This window comes from Podarcis bocagei (assembly GCF_964188305.1).
Source record: "Podarcis bocagei genome assembly, chromosome: 3".
Classification (NCBI taxonomy): domain Eukaryota; kingdom Metazoa; phylum Chordata; class Lepidosauria; order Squamata; family Lacertidae; genus Podarcis; species Podarcis bocagei.
Window position 1 is genome coordinate 40907574 of NC_138127.1, and position 20127 is coordinate 40927700.

Sequence of the window (20127 nt, forward strand, 5' to 3'; positions counted from 1 at the left end):
CGTTTACCTTCCCACCGGAGCGGTACCTATTTATCTACTTGCACTTTGACGTGCTTTCGAACTGCTAGGTTGGCAGGAGCTGGGACTGAGCAACGGGAGCTCACCCCGTCGCGGGGATTCGAACCGCCGACCTTCTGATCAGCAAGTCCTAGGCTCTGCGGTCTAACCCACAGCGCCACCCACATCAGGCACCCTAAGAACTATGTCCCAAGACTTCTCAAAGAAAAGCAAAAGAATTCACATTTTTGTTTTTTCAACTACTGTGTATGTAAGAAAGAAAAAGGGGACACCCACCTTTCCAGACTCTCAAAGTTATTTGCACACTTGTTATGGGGGATGAACTCCTCATTTGGAGTATGTACATACAGGGTAGTTTACAGGAAGTTTGGGAGTGAGAGTCTGGGAGTGGCACAGACTCCCACAAGAGATGATGAACTCTCCTTCCTTGGAGGTTTTTAAGCAGAGGTTGGATGGTCATCTGTCATGGATGCTTTAGCTGAAGTTCCTGCATTGAGGGGTTGGACTAGATGTCCCTTGGGTCCCTTCCAACTCTATGATTCTATGACTCTCTTGAAGAGCTCAGCGATTAGGTCTTCCCATTCTTGAGACATCCCAGACCCAAGTTGTTAATGGCTTTGAACCCAGCCTGGTAGTGTATGAGGAGGTAGTGCAAGCTTTTGAGCACTAGAGTTATGTGCTTGCAGCATTTCTCCAATTAGCCAGTCCCTGGTGTGTTGTTGGCTAACTTCCAGTACCCTAAGCCAAACTTTGGGCTTTAACCTGTTACTCAGTATTATAGATTTAGAGCTACTATTGAAGAACATAAATGATCTTACCTCTTCTCCAGAAAGGTAGTATGCTGAAAGCAGCCCACCAACAAAGCGAATGTTCACTTCAAAAACGGAAACTTCTGCATTCTATGAATACAAATACAATACATTTTTAGGTAAATTATAGTGAATTTTCAACATGAAAAGGAAATACAATGTCTGCAGTAGTCTCCAGTTGTTTCTAGGGTCTGGTTTGCATGACATGGTAAGCCAATTTTGGCAGGCACCTCGAGAGGAGCTTGCAGCTGCTTTGCTCCTCCTGGTGCTTTTAACTCCTGTGCTGCACTGAGCTAAGTCAAGGTTTGGCTGAGCACGTTGTTTGAACCCAAGCTCACGGTGAGGTTCTCTCCTCACTAAACACAAAATGTATCCATGATTTTTTACAAACTTGGCTCCATATCACAGACAGGGAAGTCACTATGAACTCTTTGCCTCCAGGAGGATACACTATCCAAAGATTTAAGCATAATTCTTGCCCAATTTGCATTCAGTGTTTATGCCAGTTTTAAGCTTCAAAATGCAGTATGAAAAAGTTTATATCCAGAAGCAGAAATAAAACGATGCCTCACAAAGACAGAAACATCAGTTAAATTCTAAGAAAATGTATTTGTTTCCACAATGAAGGAAATAGTTCACCTAAGGAAGAGTTTAACAGACTACTAAAATCATTTGAACCTCACACCCTTACCATGTCCACAGCACTACGTTGTTTTTTTTAAAAACCTCCTAAGAATAGGATTATTGGCAAAAGCTCTTTGGGAATCATATCTCTATGGGACAAACACATTTTCAGGATGTTGTTATTATTCCCTGTCTTTCCAGAGAAGACAGTTCTTCCTAGATTCTTTATGCCCATTTCTTTGTTGCAAATATTTACACCATTTTACAACAATTAATACTGTATATCATGTATCGCTTGTTATTCACATGATCTTGATCTTGACTGGGACTCTGCAGTGGTTTCTCATCCAAATTCCCCCATCTCCTATTTGCCTCTGAATGGACTGTCTGCTATAAACAGCACTGCCAGGAGCAGGAGCAGCCACAGAATAACTTCTTGGTGGAGAACTAGCAGCTGTAGGCGATTCTTCTGTTTAGTACTCTATGGAGCTGATTTTCATCCAGAAATCAAAATTAAGCACTTAAAAACAACAGCCTGTGCTTAACATGTAGTTAGGCCATTAATTACTGCCTAGCTTATGCCAATTTTTTTATAACAAGGCAAAAACTTTGCATACAGCTACAGCTCTCTTTATTAGCATATTAATTCCATAACATGATAAATTTTGTTTTAAATGTGGAGAAAAGAGATATCACAAAAACTTAAAACTTTTTATCATATATTACTCAACTTTCTCTCATACAATCTAAGGATACTATCATTTTAAATTATAGCCCTAAATAAACCTTGCAGATTTGCTGAAGCTAACAACTGTACAAACCATAGCATTTCTAGAGTACGTTACACAATCCACTGAGGCATGTGGAACAAATGAAGCAAGAGATTGTAGTCAACGTAGACATGAAAGCTCTGTATTTAATAGGAGAGCTATCCTTAAGCTCATTATGGCAAGCTAGCATCACCCTGGGAAAACATGTGGATGAGAGAGATTTGAAGAGAAGCTGAAGAGGCTTTACTTAACTTCTAGGAAACCAGTCTGCATTTGAATGGGAATGTGGGGGAGAAGACAATGAGGAGTCTTATTCAAGCCTGTATCAGATTTCCCTATGAGCAGATAATGAAGTCTCAAATCAAAGATGGTGGGGGGCACTTAAAATATTCTCTCCCCTCTCGCAAGCTTCAGAAAACTATCAAGATATATCATGTGTAAATGTAAGAAATAAAATATCTGATGAATGCAGTTGAAAATCAGTATGCCATATGTGATGATGAAGATGAAAAATGTAACACAGGGATCATGGATTTTAACACTAATTGTCTGTCAGCAACCTATTTCTATAGCAAGTATACCATAAAGGTCAGGAAAGAGAAATAATGCACTGTATTCTTCCATGTATAACACGCCTCCATGTATAAGATGCCCCCTATTTTGGGAGACTCCAAAATGAGAAAGTGGTGGTGGGGATATTGTATCCGTGTACAAGATGGCCCACAATTTTGAACATGATTTTTGAACATAATTTGTATAAAAGTTGGGAGGAGCAGATCTAGAATCAGGAAGTGGCAGGGGAATATGAAGACCTCCTTCCAATATGTCTTTTTAGTGGGGGAAGGGGGAAGAATATGTACTTGCTCACTGAACTGTAAAGTTGCAGAGCAAGCCTTTTCTAAAAGTTGCTGGGTCAGATGTGGATTTTCAACTCCAGTCAAGTCAGCACTGGCTATTACCAGGGTCAGATTTGGTAATATGGCCCCCTGATTGAATAGTTGCCCAGATGTTGGCAAACTACCAGCTGTAAGGTCTGTTTATGCTATACTAAGATCACCTTTGTTCTTTTAAAATCAGATAATTCAGGAGTGAACTTATTTACTCTCTACCTTCTGCAGAACTCTAAGTTCAGAATTTGAAAGCTCTGCCATCACACATTCTTCATCTCCCTTAATCAGGCTTCCTCAACCTCAGCCCTCCAGATATTTTGAGACTACAATTCCCATCATCCCTGACCACTGGTCTTGCTAGCTAGGGATCATGGGAGTTGTAGGCCAAAAACATCTGGGGGACCGAGTTTGAGGAAGCCTGTCCTTAATCATTGGATTCTTCCACCCATTTGTCTATTTTGTTGTTCATTAGAAGTTTCTTTCTTTGAGTAAGCCCATTTACTATCATTATTATCAATTACATTTATTAGATGCTATTTGTTGCCGCAGGCGACTCAAAGTAACCTTACATAAAAAAGAAATAATAAATTTAAAGTTTATCACAAAGGAAGTTAGAATTCTATGTCCCAAACTGCATCACTTTGTGTTTACACAGAACTACATTTTCCCTGGTACTGCTTTTGGAGCTCTTCATGGTCTGCATGGAATTTTCTATCCTGTATACTGTCTTCCACAAGTTTTGCTATCTCACCAATTACCCTTGTCTCCAGTTTTCACACTAAATGCTGTTAGTCTTAGTACAGAACATTGAAGCACTCAATTTTTATGACTTTATTCCATTTTTAGCTATCCTCTGGTTCCTGTTTATTAACTAGTTGATCCCTATTTATAACATAGGCATGCCACTGTTTGTGAATTAATTTCATTAAATCTTGCATGAAATTACTCCCATTTATTAGGAAGGATTAAAACTAAAAATGTATTTAGTTAGATATTCCTTTGGTAACATCATCACAATATGCAGCAAAGGCTAGATTTAAATACATAAAGACTTCTGGGAAACATCAAGGTGATTATAAATACCAATTCCACAGTGACCTGACAAACAATACCTTGGCAGAAAGATTTTTATTTCAGTGAGACATGGAGGAAACAGATAAATGGAAAGGTGATGCTGCTTATAATTTTGTGTTTGAACGGGATTTCCTGAAATTTTAATTGCTATATGCTGAGAAAAATTGAGGTGAGACAGCCTCTTTTCAACTTTAAGAATAGGGGGCAGATCATTAATTGCTGCCTAGGTCTAACAAAATATTGTTCACATTCTAGCATTACATTCAGATCCTCTCTAGAACAGCCCCATGGGGTGGGAAAACACAATTACTACAGAAATATGACACCCAGGTTTGCAGCTCTTGGGACAGAGGTACTTATGAAGGTCTTTTAAAGTAACTGTCTACCTAACATATGTTTTCTAAGTAAGAACACAGTTTAACTAGCATTTAAATTTTATTTTATAATATACACCTCCCACAATTACCTTTTAAAAAGATTCTTACTAAAGGATTTTACATTTTAAATAGGTAGTAAAGCAAAATGACATACTGGAAGTCCCATTTGAATTGTGCTAATTAGCTAAAGATTTAAAGTTTAAAGCTCTGTCTCATTTGAAGAGAAAAAGAACTGTCATAAGGGTGAGATAAGTAACTTGCTTAGAATGAAACTTGCCTAGGCCTGTTCTGGGTTTGAAACCCATGTTGGGCAAAAGATTCCTGGACTGCAAGGGGCTGGACTAGATGACCCTTGTGGTCTCCTCCATCTCTACAGTACTATGATTCTCTTCTGAAGACTGCTAAAAAAAACCAGTATCTCTGAACATTATTTAAGTCAGGGTTGTTGCTATGTGTGCAAGCAGTAGAAAAAGAACACAATACTCACCACATTGAAATCTAGATTTTTCTCTACCCATTCTTTAGCTTCTTTAAATTCATCTTTCATTTCCATGATGTACAGTGTATCCAAGGCATCGACAATTGTTGCTCCTTGAATATTACCTGAAAAGGGCCAGCATTGTAATTAATGATAAGCTTTTTTTGCTGCTCTATCAATACAGTAAATATTTATAAAGCAGACAAAGATCGTAATAACTTTCATGGATCTCAGTCTACACGAACTACAGTAGAGTTGCAGATATTATGAAGGGAAAATCCTTACAGTAACTGGATTTTTAAATTTGCTTTAGTGTCCTATTCTATGGCACTGAAAATCTGATGCACACTTGTGCACTATGGTCTAGTTGTCTGCATTTGTGAAACTGAGTTTCTTGTCAACAGGCCTACAAATCAAATATCAGTCCATAAATAATAAAATACTTCATTTTGTAGAAAGCTTATGATTGAAACAGAATACCTTGAATAATAACTATGATCCCTGCATTAAGAGCACTATTTGGGATTCTTTCCTATCCTGCTATACTACCTGAACACCACCCTTTTGTTCGCACAGCCCCCTGCAAGCATGCAACATTTCTTCACACTCCATATTCCTCCAATAATACATTTTGGATTCTGTGCCTCAGTTCTATTATCCTCCAGACCCTGTCTATAAGATGCTCTTATTCTGTTACAGAATATAATGATATTGCATCTCACCTTGATGAGAAGGTTGGGTGCAAGAAAGGTGGTAGTTTGTTAGGTTTTTATTTTTTTTAAAAATCTCAGCATTTCTATTCTGAATCACATCATTTTAGCTATTTCTCCTCTACCTGACCCCTCAGTTAACACAAGTCTTTCTTGTAACAGTGCATTTGTTATTCATTAACTATTGAAATGTTATAGCTGTGTACAACGACAAATATTTTACAGAAAAAATATGAGATATCTTGCAAACAATGCAAGAACATTAGCATGTAAAGAAAATGTAAGCAATTCTTTTGGCGAACAACTTCTGAATGGGCCTCAACTGGCAATTGCAAAATCATATAAGTGTCTTGAAACAACACACATCAGTGCGAATGTCCTTTCTGTAAAACCAGCAATAAAAGCACAAATAATAAGCTGAACCACACGTCCCACACCAACATATGACTCTCCATTCACTAAGAACAGTAAGAGAAAGTGAAAGGCATACCTCATCTTTTAAAAGGTTTGAATACATGAACTTGAAAACTGGCTGAATTCTCAAGTGCTCAATTCTAAACTAGAAAGAAAGCATAACACTTGCCTACAGGGAGATTGCATGCTCTGATTCATGAGTCAACCAATGTGGCACCAGGAAGCACCCATAGAGGCCTTCCCTGCCACCTGCAGCATCCCTGCCCCACTGCTGAAATTTGGCTTGAAAGAATATGCTGCTCTATGATGAAGCTGGAAACAACTGCTGATCTGAATTGTCTGCTTTCAGCATAACGTTAGTTGTATCTTCATGGCCATCAAAGAAAATGCAGTGAATTTCACCCATCTAACAAAGAACATCAAATTCCTGAGCCAGGGATTTCAGAACTTTTTCTTAGGCCCTCTTGACTGCAAGTCTCTTTTCTTCAGTGATCAAGCTGGCATCCATAAAGGCAGCCGTAGCAAGCAGGCCAATACCATATCTGATGCTCTGCATACCAACATTATGCATTTCTATTATGTTGCACTCTGCCTTTTTATTAGAAGTGGAAGGTGTATTTGGTTTTTCTAACGTCAATTCATAACTTCCATCATTTCCATCTTGGTCATCATCTATGTGTTATTCATTTTCATCAGCACAGAAAATTATTTCGTTTGATGGTATTGAATCATCCAATCTACCGTATTTTTCGCCCTATAGGACACACTTTTTCGCCTCCAAAAATGAAGGGGAAATGTGTGTGCGTCCTATGGGGCGAATGCAGGCTTTCGCTGAAGCCTGGAGAGCTAGAGGGGTCGGTGCGCACCGACCCCTCTCACTCTCCAGGCTTCAGGAAGCTATCTGCAAGCCTTGCAAGCCCGGCGGGAGGTCCCGCGGGTGTCGCAAGGCTTGCGGGCAGCAGCCTGCAGCCCACAAGCTCGGGGGACAATGGGGAGGCGCAGCGCCGCCACTTCGCTATTCCCCGACCTGGTTTGGAGGCGGGCGGTAGGGAGAAGCAAGCTTGCTTCTTCCCATCGCCAGCCCCACAAGCTCTGGGGACAGCGGGGAGGCGGAGCGCCGCCACCCCGCTATTCCCGGACCTGGTCTGGAGGCTGGCGGGGGGGATAAGCAAGCTTGCTTCTCCCCATTGCCAGCCCCACAAGCTGGGGGACAGCGGGGCAAGCCGCTGCCCCACGGAGGCTAGAGAGGCTGTCCCTGAAGGCAGAAGAGGGAGACGGAGCGCTCCGTCTCCCTCTTCTAGCTTGGGGATGGTTGTGCAAAGCCTCTGCAGTGTAGTGCCCTTGATATAAGGAAGGAGGGCCATGCCATTGTTTTCTTCTGTGTCTTGCTTTTTGGGGGGTGTTTCTTTTTGGATTAGCTTCGTAACCTTGTTTTGCTGGTATCCGTTGGATACAAACAGATAGAAGGAGCACCTATGGGATCACCCCTCTCACCGGTCATCGCAAATCTGTACATGGAACACTTTGAAACCAATGCTTTAGACAAGTCAGAACACAAACCCAAACTTTGGCTCAGGTATGTTGACGACACCTTTGTAATTTGGCCACACGGGAAGAAAAAACTAGATAGCTTCCTCACACATCTCAACAGCCTACACCCCAAAATACAATTCACTATGGAAATAGAAGCCAACAACCAACTTCCCTTCCTTGACGTCCTAATCTACAAAAAACCTGATGGCTCCCTAGGACACACTATCTACCGGAAAAAAACACACACCAACCGCTACTTACATGCACAATCACACCACCACCCTGCACAAATAAACTCCGTAGCCAAGACTCTCATCTCCAGAACCAAACGCCTGGCTGACAAAGACCACTTGACAACTGAGTTACAGAATCTTTCAAATGTGTTAATCGCCAACGGATACCAGCAAAACAGGGTTACGAAGCTAATCCAAAAAGAAACACCCCCCAAAAAGCAAGACACAGAAGAAAACAATGGCATGGCCCTCCTTCCTTATATCAAGGGCACTACAGATAAAATTAGCAAAATCCTCCATAAACACAATATCAAAACAGCCTTTTGCACCAACCAAAAAATAGCCAATATCCTCAGAAACCCCAAAGATAAAATCCAGTTAGAAAACCAAGGGGTCTATGAAATACCCTGCAAAGTCTGCCCAGCCACGTACATTGGACAAACAAACAGACGAATAAATGCACGTATCGCAGAACACAAGAATGCCGTCAAAAAAGAAGAAAAAACTTCCTCTCTTTACCAACACATGAAAGAAACAGGACACGAAATTAATTTTTCAGATTCCAAATTGCTCTTTAACATGGAACACCACCACAAGAGAATAATCATGGAAGCCATCGAGATAGAGAAACACCCTCACAACATGAACAAGCGTGACGATACGTCCCGCCTGCCAGACATCTGGAAAATAGCCCTCCCCACAAAAACCGACACCAGAACCAGAGGCACACAGAACGCCATCTCCAATCAACCACACCAGACCCAAACCCAGACCCTCTCCACAGATAAATTACAGACACCATCCAGTAGCCAAACCATAGTGGCACCTCCGGATGCTGCACCCCCCTGCAATCCCTACACAGATCTGGCTGGCACAGGGCACAAAACCACAGCTCGCCCCTATACACGAAGCCAAGCCAGAGCACAACTAAGTGCAGTACAGCCATCTTCTCAGAAAAAACTCTTCACAAGCTCAAGAGGTCAAGACACGAAAGCTTTAGCAACTAATCCACACCTAATGACCCTCCTAAGTGGTACTCAGAATATCACTCAAGAAATCACTCAAGATATCCCTCAAGTAATTAATGAACAAAAGAAGAAAAGGCACAATAACCTGGGAACTTCCTCTCTGCCCAGAACGTTGGAGGCTATACACCACACCCCCTCAACAGTATTTATAGGAACTCAAACACTGAGATCCTGCTCTGTTCTAGTAACAAGAAGCCGAAAGCACCAGCCTGAAGATGACGAGTGAGACCTCGTCGAAACGTCGCCTAGACACCCCAACTCTTACACGGGAAGACACCCGAAGACACCAAAACCTGCATTCCTGTACCCGTGAAAATCTACGAAAGCATATATATATATATATATATATATATGAATACGAGCTTAGCCTTTGAAATAAGTATGTTGTAAGTAGTCATCCTGCCTCATTCCTGACTAGCTGCCACTACAACGTCCTGTAAACACTTCCCTGAATTCTGGAAGACATGAACTTGTACTTGCCTGGCTGCATGTGAACTACACACAAAGGAGCTTAGCTGAAATGAAAGAAAGAGAAGGGACAACACCAGCAAAACAAAGTACTGCACAATATAATGAAGCAGGTAGACATCAAGGGGAGGGGAGGGTAGGTTAGCATTCCTCACAAGGATGTTTGCCTGACCTGTGATTTGCAACAGACTAGCAACAAAATGTCAGAGTAAAAGCATTACATTTCATGGCATTATAGGAAGGTACTAAGAGATAGGCTGTATTCAATGCCTGCAGCTTGAGCCTCCAATATAAAAAGAACTTTAATCTAAATTCTCAAATCTGCTTATATTTCAGAAAGAACTTCTTTGTTGCTGCCTTTTTTTCTGCTATTGTTTTATATCCAGTACCTCATCACTTAAGCCATTAGGACCTGAAACAAATTAGCTCAGACAGGGTCTGCTATACATTTGCTACTTACTATAACCCAAACTAAACTTGTAAAAAAATGTTTGTTCATACCAGTGGTACTAGATTTACCTATACAGTCATACCTTGGTTTTCGAACAGAATGCATTCCGGAAGTCCGCCGGACGTTCAGCTTCCAAGGCAAAGTTCGCAAACCAGAACACCTACTTCTGGCTTTGCGACATTCGAGTTCCAAGTTGTTCGTGAACTAAGCTGTTCGAAAACCAAGGTACGACAGTAGTTTTTTTCTTTGTATGAAGAAGTTGTATGCAATGTGAACTAAGGCTAAGTTTAAAACTTTGTTTTTCAAGAGCAGACAGTCTCACAGAGTGCATTGCAGTGATCTTCATGTCTGCATGCACACAGAAGTAAATCAATTTATACATATACCACATGTAGATCTAAACTGTAATAAAAATTAAGGTTATAAAAAGAGAAAGACCAGCAAAAATAAGTTTAGAAGTAAAAATATCATAGTCATATCTCGTAACTCTGACAAAGGATTTAAAAATTCTCATCTGCTTGCTATTTCATTGTTCTATACACTGTGCCCACTCATGTTTGAACCTGTTCATTCTGTAACTTGTTGAACCCAGATACACCAAGTAATTTTACTCAAAACTGTTTTTTCCTATGATTTACCGTATTTTTCGCCCTATAGGACGCACCGGCCCATAGGACGCACTTATTTTTTTGGGGGGGGGGGGAAATAAAGGGGGAAAAATTATTTCCCCCCTGAGCCCCAAAGAGCAAAGAAGACATGACAGCAAGTGGGATGGATCCCGCTCGCTGTCCTGGCTTCGTTTTTAGCCTCAGGGCTGGGGGTCCGGGAGCGAAGGCGAGGTTGCGCAACCTCATCATCGCTCCCGGAGCTTGCGGGGCTGGGGGCAGGGGAAGCCCGAACTTCCCCGACCCCAGCCCCCAGAACAGGTCCGAGAGCGATGGCGAAGTTGTGCAACCTCGCCATCGCTCCCGGAGCTTGCTTGCGGGGTGGGGGGCTGGGGGCCCCGAGACTAGTAATGGTCAAGATAATCTGCGTCATACAAGAGTGAATGTACTTGAACTGTCACTACCTTCTCTCAAGAACCTTCCCCAAAATGGGGGTATTGATGATTTATCCCAATTATCATTGGATCAAGGATTTAACAGATGCTCCTAAAGGTGATGGTGACGTATACACCCATTACCATACCCTACAGATAACACAGCCACTATGACCGCTGTGGTGCTCACAACGTAACAGAGCCTCTTCAATTACACCAGGCTAAACCATTGAGTCAGCAAGAATGTGGTGTTACACCTGCTCTCTGTGCTATTAGACCTTTCCTTGACAGTATTTGTTTAGTTTGCAATCTATGTTGCCAGAAGTGAATAATTATTAACATGTGCCAAGGTCAATATATGTAAAGCCCCATAGAAAAGCTGTTATTTCCTTTCCAACCTTGGCATTTTAGACCACAATTTTAAAAGAAGCAGCAACAAACTTGAACTGTTAATCAAAAGAGCCAGCTACAAAGATTGCTCTCCACTATATTTAACTATTCTTCCAAGAGTGGAAATATAAATTTAATGGCCTTTTGGTTGAAGAAAAAAGTGTCAGTAAAGAGTATATTCTAAGTACTGTGGCATAAAAAATATTCAGCTTCTCATAACATTTGCCATAATGCACATGGGTGTACACTATGGCAGCTAAGACATAATCTATACAACAAGTCTTTCATCTAGATTTTTCCCAGAGTAGAAAACTTCATGCAGAATTGCAGCAAGCAAAAGGTTGTCACTAAGAACAACCTCATATTTCATTTTCTCCATCTCATTCCTATGTGAGGTAATATTTAACAGATTTCCCCCTCTCTCATCATGAATGAAGTGGAACACGTTGCCTTGATACAGTGTTATAGAAGGCAATAAATAATTCCATGATCATAGTAAAAAGAGCATGAACTGGGAAATCTGGATGGTGATTGCATGTACTGTTCCCTCAACATTATAGGGAAGGAGATACAGGGCTGCTGTTTTTGATGGCAGCTATGACTTTCATATTTTGCCTTTCCTCCAAGGAGCTCAAAGGTAGTCCTGCCCCCCTTCCATTTCATATCACAACCCTGTGATTTTAGCTAGGCTCCAAGTGCACAAGGCCACTTAGTAAACTTTATATTCTAGTGGGAATTTGAACCTGGTGTCCCTGCCCTTAGTCTGACTCTCTAAGCACTACTGCACTTTAGGCTCTTTTACTTCACTACTGAGCAGCTAAAGAGAAATTTCCAAACATGAGATGGAGATTACCATGAACATGCAACCCCAAAGACAACTGAATTTATCACTTTAGAGTTCTGGCTGGCTAAAGCACATTAAATGAAACAAAAGCTTGGATTCCACTATTTTAAGCACAAAATAGAAGCAGCTAAAGGAGAAAAGATCTACAGGACAAGGAGGCTATTTTTGTTGCTGTTATGGAAGTTCTTAAACTAAGAAACAAGGCTCCCTCAAATATTCCAGAAATATTCCTATTGTAACTATAATCTATTAATAAAGGATATAGATGTTCCAAGCTGATAATACAACAAGAAAAAACTGAATGATTCTAATTGCCATTTTATGTAGTTAGCATGCCTATTTTGAAGAGTGCTTAAAATCTTTATCAGTTTGGCCAGGTTCCATGGTCAACATATGATAACCTTACCATTTAAAATTATTATTTTTTTATACTTGAAGCCACTCAAGGGCCCTATGGAGTCATGCTGGTGGGCTAAAAATCCCCATATAAGGAGTGCAACACTGTAGTATACCTTGTATGATCTTCCTTGTAAGTGGGGAACAAACTAATAAGACAATGCTGCTTTGGTTATTTTCAATAATCAACCATTTACAGATAACCAGCTGTTGTGACATGTGCTAAGAGCCCACATGCTTCTAATGTAATCTCTAACTTCAGAGCAGTAAATCAGATGATGTCACTAAGTACAAAAGCACATATTACTTACCAAATAAATTGCTTGAGTGTCCTTGTTTCGATATGGGTTTCAGTTCATTTAATCCCCATGCGTAATGTTTATAATTATCCCAGGCATGTTTCATCATCTGGTGGGAAATGAAAGCAGGATTATAATGTTGATTTAGCAAGAAACCATTGCAGTAAATGCTAGCAGAAAATATACTGTACACTGAGAATCAATGTGTTGAATTCAGTGGTTAATTAAATCCATATTGTATTGTAGACATACCACTTTAACATAAAGCATTATTAACATTAAGTTGCTGTTGTGGTGTTTTAGTTATAGTAGGGAGTCTTTTATTCAATTCCATTCTCTATTGTTAATTAGGAATTTGTAATGCGCACCCATTAATTCTCATTAAGAAGTTTAGCTAAAAGACTATTAATCCAATTAAGAATTTCCCTCTAAGACAACAGTCTTCTGAAGCTGGGAACTACAGAAAAGATATTTTATTCCCCCACAACATATGCTTAAAAAGTTATGAAAGATAAATCATATGTCTGGTAGAAACTGCAGTTTGGTTACAAGCTAGCAGACTGAAACAACTTGAAAGAAAACAAAACAAAACAAAACAAAAGAAAAGAAAAGAGAAAACAAAAGAATGTACCAAATCAATGACGGCAGAATACATTCTAGCAAGCAGTGGAGTTTTATGGAATACAGCAAGACGAATGCCTCACAAGACGAAAAACCCGCTAGACGAAAGGGTTTTCCGTTTTTCGATGCGCTTCGCAAGACGAATTTCCCTATGGGCTTGCTTCGCAAAACGAAAAAGTCTTGCGAGTCTTGTGATTTTTTTCGCTCCCCCCCTTTTTCTAAGCCGCTAAGCCGCTAATAGCCTTTTAGCCACTAAGCCTTTAATAGCCGCTAAACCGCTAATAGTGCTAATCCGCTAAGAGGGTTGCTTCGCAAGACGAAAAAACCGCTAGACGAAGGGACTCGCGGAACGGATTATTTTCGTCTTGCAAGGCACCACTGTATGCTAAATGATCAAATCCTGTAATAGGAGTAGCAAAGAACTAGATGCTTTCCCATATTTACTAGATGAAAGACTGGTGTTCTAATATTTCACAGGACTCCCACAGCAGCACAGTCTTTGTTCCATCCCCATGCCATGGTTGCCACTAAGCAACAGCTGAGTAAACACAGTGGTACCTTGGTTTAAGAACATCTTAGTTTATGAACAACTTGGATTAAGAACTCTGGAAACCTGGAAGAAAGTGTTTTGATTTGTGAACCTTGCCTTGGAAGCAGAACATGTTTCGCTTCCTGTTGAGTGTGTTCCATTTGTAAATTGAGTCCCCCGCTGCTATGGGAAAGAACGCTTTGGTTTAAGAACGGACTTCCGGAACGGATTAAGTACGTAAACCAAGGTACGACTGTAACTTCCATTCAAATAGACTTCCTAAAAGTTTAGGCAGCTTTTCTTAAACGATTCAAGAAGACAACTTCACAGAAAATGACTCTTCCTTCACATGATTGGTCTAATTGCCACTGATCACATCAAACAAAAATGTCAAGAATATAATTTATAAAGCTACAGTGGTGCCTCGCAAGACGAAAAGAATCCGTTCTGTGATTCTCTTCGTCTAGCGGTTTTTTCGTCTTGCGAAGCAAGCCCACTGAAGGATTAGCGGATTAGCGCTATTAGCGGCTTATCTGCTGATCGGATCAGCTGATAAGCGGCATAGAAAAAGGGGGGGAGGAAAAAAACCCAGCAGGAACTCGCAAGACATTGTCGTCTTGCGAAGCAAGCCCATAGGAAATTCGTTTTGCGAAGCACCTCCAAAACGGAAAACTCTTTCGTCTAGCGAGTTTTCCGTCTTGCGAGGCATTCGTCTTGTGGGGCACCACTGTACTACATTTTGGTTGGTGTATATACTTGTATCACAGCCCAGTTTTTGAAAGCAATACAATAGCCAATCCATATGTTGAGGGAGAGAGCAGACAGATCTTTGGGGAGGAAGCATTATTCTTGACATTTTTGTTTGATGTGATCAGTGGTGCTTAGACCAATCATGTGAAGGAAAGGTTATAAAAGGAGGAAAGGCAGTAGAATTAGAAATAGATTTCCTACTTTCCTCTGCCCCTTGATATTTTTAAATGTGGATGTTCCTTGGTATGGCTAATTTTAACACTATGAGTGCCATCTTATGAAAATAGTGGAACATATGCTTCTAATATGTCTGGTCTGACAAATCTGATAATGGGGAAGGCAGGAACAACTGTGTGTTCCCTCAGACTGTGCTCACATTCCCATTTACAGTGCACTCAATGCATTTCTAGTGCTGCGTTTTTCATCCCTGTTCATTTGATGTTATCCAAAATGCAGATCAAGTCTGTACTTTGCTATAATATACTACAGCCTGATGAGTTGTTAGAAAACAATGGCATGGCCCTCCTTCCTTATATCAAGGGCACCACAGATAAAATTAGCAAAATCCTCCATAAACACAATATCAAAACAGCCTTTTGCACCAACCAAAAAATAGCCAATATCCTCAGAAACCCAAAAGATAAAATCCAGTTAGAAAACCAAGGGGTCTATGAAATACCCTGCAAAGTCTGCCCAGCCACGTACATTGGACAAACAAACAGACGAATAAATGCACGTATCGCAGAACACAAGAATGCCGTCAAAAAAGAAGAAAAAACTTCCTCTCTTTACCAACACATGAAAGAAACAGGACACGAAATTAATTTTGCAGATTCCAAATTGCTCTTTAACATGGAACATCACCACAAGAGAATAATCATGGAAGCCATCGAGATAGAGAAACACCCTCACAACATGAACAAGCGTGACGACACGTCCCGCCTGCCAGACATCTGGAAATTAGCCCTCCCCACAAAAACCGACACCAGAACCAGAGGCACACAGAACGCCATCTCCAATCAACCACACCAGACCCAAACCCAGACCCTCTCCACAGATAAATTACAGATACCATCCAGTAGCCAAACCATAGGCGGCATAGAAAATATATAATATAATCAGTAATTTTAAAACATAGTAGTGTTGCTCCTCATCTTGGTTGAGATTTCATATTTCAAGTGTTCTGACTATTTAGGGTTCTCTCATCTCAGAATTGTATGTCAGTAAAACACCTGAAATACTTTAATAAAGTGCTGCTAATCTACAGTACACATTCCAATGCCGATCTTCCATCATAAGCCCTTGAAACAAAACCCAAAACTGGACCTGGACCACATGTGAGGTGAGCACCCCCATGTTAACAGAATTATTGGTCCTTATTAGTGTACCAGCTGTTCATAGCCAAGTGCCAAATTTATACCTGTCAAACATGAAACAACCGGCTTTCCACATATGCTAATAGTCAAGTACTAGATAGTAAGAAGAGAAACCATTCTGGTGTGTGTTTTATAGATTATGATGTGATCCACAAACCAATTAAACTTTGACCTAAGTCTATTCTCCATTTTCAAGATAAGCACAAATACAACCAGGGTTGCTCAACTGTACTGAGGAAAGTTCACATGTACACACACTCACACTCTTCTTATATATACACATACATACACTCTTCTATATTGCATTTATAGTCTGATCTGCAATCCCAGGAGGCAAGACAGTAGTGTTTCACCTGCATCAGTCTGAGAGTTTCCTTCTTGGTGTGATTCCTGCCTGCAAGAGGTTTTTTTGGCTGACAGCAGAGTGCAGTGTTGTTTGGTTGCTGACTGACTAGATGAGCTGGGATGTGACCCAGAGCACATCTTATCACAAAGGCAAATCGTGCTGTGGGCAGCAGGATTAACACCAAAGGGGATTTCCACTTGCAGGAGGTATAGGAGTATGGGTGCGTCAGGATACAGAATTTTAGGCCAAGTACAGTGGGTGACAGGCCTCTGAGACCCTGGGAGAGGGGAAGTTTGGTTTGGTGTTGTTTCCCTTGAGTGAGAAACAGGGGAACAAATGCTGTAGTTGTGTTCTGACTGACAACGTGGGATTTGTCCACTACTGGGCCTTACTTAGTCTACTATCTGTGGCCCTATCAACTACAGTGGTACCTCGGGTTACATACGCTTCAGGTTACAGACTCTGCTAACCCAGAAATAGTACCTCGGATTAAGAACTTTGCTTCAGGATGAGAACAGAAATCGTGCTCTGGCAGCGTGGCGGCAGCAGGAGGCCCCATTAGCTAAAGTGGTGCTTCAGGTTAAGAACGGACTTCTGGAACGAATTAAGTACTTAACCTGAGGTACCACTGTATATGATGATGGTGCTAAGATGTGTCTAGGTGAGCAGGTAGCAGCGAGTTAAGAAGATGCTACCTTGATGTCAGTGTTAGTGAGTAGGGTAAGGTACAGTCTGAATGGAGGAGCTGACCATCTGGGGCAGAGGTCTAGAATGCATACCCCATCTCCCATTTCAGCCCTCCCACTTTTCCAGAAGTTACGGGTAGATTATCCACTGAGTCTTCTGGTCTGACCTACCATGTATTACTGAAACTTGGACGCGTAAGCTGGGTGGACCTAACCTAACTCAGCTGTGCCTCTCTCTTCTTCACCACAAAACCTCTTGATGTTGGGATAAACTTCAAGAGTCTGCCCCTGGTATTTGGACAGAGAGACAGATTGAGGATGTTCCTCCTCTATCAAATACACTGTTGTCCAGCAGTGGCTATTCTGTTTCGGCATTTTATTTCTGTGTCTTGCTATCACCACATAATAAAGCTGCTCCTGCAACTTCTACCTACTTGAAGAAAGTGCATTTATTTCAGAACAGCACTGCATGGCCCCAACACTTTCCATATCTTTACTGAACAACCCATACTCACAACCCTTAATGCTTCTTTTTCTGCATGTTCACACACACACTTTTTTTCCAGCTCTGCAAGTCCATCTGGTAAAACCACAAACTCTTTCAGCTGTGCTACTGCAGTGGTGTGAAACCCTACACTAAGACCATAAATATAAACATACTCAGGTCTTTTTGCAATAATTTCTTGAATATCCCAGCAATAAGTTGAATTCTAGCTAGAAAAATCAAAAAGGAAAAAAAATCACAACCATGGTCTGAATTATAATTAGGACTGCACTATATGCAAGCAAACATTCTTTTTTAAAGAAAGGGGAACTTGAGGTCCACTCCCAAATGTTCCTAAAGATACAATTTCAAATTCCTGCCTTTTCCAAGTCATTTTTGGGATGTCTTTGCAGCCCAGGTAGGCTGATGCAATTACACCATTTAATAATGCCTCCCCAGGCATTATTAAAGTCAGCAAGTTATCAAAATTATTAAAGTCAGCAAGTTATCAAAACTAGCTCAAATGTGAATGCAGTACTTTATTAAGATGGAAAACATCCTGGGAACTATATTTACCTCTCACAGAGCTACAATTCTGGCCGAACTACTGAACACAGCTATGAGAATACTGGTTTGGGAGTAGACCTATGATATAATAGGAAACATATGGAGGTCGTCTATAGCTGAGAAAGCAACCAATAATGTAATAGAGATGAAAGGAAGGAGGGGTGAACTGACTCCTTTTATGCTATTTGATGGTTGTTTATTTTGTATACGAATGAAGTTTACAAAATACATTATCAGCCACATCACTACAAATTTGGATGTTGTGACCATCTATACTTGTTGATACTTTAAGTTGGAGAAGATGACATTGTAAGCGATTGTGTTTCTATAGAACCCTGATGGAATAACATAAGTCCTGTAGAATAACTAAATAAAAAAATATTAAATATCCTCTATGCACCTCCTTTTTAAATCTTGCCACATGCAATTTTGTTTATGTTTAGATTTTTTGTATATTATTTTGATAAGGCACAAAGATCAATAGCAATTCCATGCTCATATCCAAATGGGAAGAATATTTTTGTGGAGCGAGACATGAGTAAACTGAGTAGTCAGCATCTTGGGATCATCAGATTTTGCACTGTCACAGGTAGAAGAAAGGACATATGGGTAGTTTCCCCACAAGCAGCAAAAGACATGCCTTGTGGAAGAAAGTGAATAGGTTCCAGGTGTCCTTCACAAAGTTTATTAAAAACAATTATGACTAAAAAAACCCACATTTTAAAAACTAAATTTTGTTATAGTATAGTAACCATGGATTTATTTTATGTGAAAAACTAAAGCTCTGTCAGCATAGTTATGTCATGCATTTGACTTGGGAGATTTCTGCTAAGTTCCAATGATAGTACTCTTACTGAAACTTTAGTTGGTCCAGCACAATTTGCAAACTATTCATAATTACTTTAGCAGGTGCAAATAGATCTAAGTTTCAAAGATGGAACATGTTTTACCAAGAGAAATCTATTAATTATAATGTCAAACTAACAGTGATATTCATAGTGAAACTTTTACTTTTAATCTTGAAAGGCTACATATGGAGTGCATTTCTCAGAGCTACAGATGGGTGGAGAACGAGAACCACATAAGCCAGCCGTACTCTTCTTTTTATACAACAGAACTAGCAAAGCTATATTTTAATAATTATTCAGCAATTATCAAAGGTAGAGCTAAAAAAGCAGTGTCAGGAAAGTTTAATCACATGTCTCCATGTGAATTTTAGTCAGTGAAATACTAAACCACTGTCAATTGCCTCCAATGCAAAGTTTTGCTTTCTTTAATTAAGGGCCCTAAGGCTGCTAGATTCAAGGTAAGATACAGTTCTTATGCCTTACATAAATAGTTTAACACTTTTATTCAACCCTTAAAGACACTAGACCTCTGTCCTAAACTGTGTTGCAATTTTGGACCATACAACTTATTTATTGTTTGGAGGGGGTAAACAAACAATCTTGAGAACACATAAAATTCAGGAAACAAGTACAGTTCATTCCTATGCTTACCTACTCAAAAGTAAGTCCCTGCAAGTACAATGGAACTTGCTTCCAATGAACTGTAATAGGATTTTAGTCTTGTTCTATAAGAGCCGTGATATTCCTCAACGCTAATGAGATTAAAAGCAATGTGAAGTGTTTAGATATTATTCCTGGTGATCTGCAATGGGCCATTGTTGTTGGAACAGCCTAACCAAAATATAATTTATCTTACAGGTTACGATACCAAACCTACTCAAACAACACTGAATCCATTTTGCTCTGATCACAACACATCAGCTCTCATTACAAAGTTAGGAGAGCTGTGTTATTGTTGCTCAAATTCCATTTACTTTTATTTCCTCTAGAATAAGCTACAATTTACTTCCATTTGTAATTCCAAGCACATTAAATGAACAGCCCATTAAAATCAAGTTGTGAGTTGCCAAAACTG

General features: G+C 40.3%; 1 protein-coding gene across 1 annotated transcript in view; it reads right to left on the minus strand.

Annotated features, from left to right (window-relative positions):
* Positions 1-20127, minus strand: part of MAN1A1 (mannosidase alpha class 1A member 1) — a 53957-nt gene that overhangs the window by 29171 nt on the left and 4659 nt on the right. The window contains exons 2-4 of the mRNA XM_081187695.1: positions 12858-12954; positions 5050-5165; positions 837-917 (exon numbers count right to left, since the gene is read on the minus strand). Of these exons, the coding sequence (XP_081043821.1) occupies positions 837-917; positions 5050-5165; positions 12858-12954 (294 nt within the window). The remainder of the gene's footprint in view (positions 1-836; positions 918-5049; positions 5166-12857; positions 12955-20127) is intronic.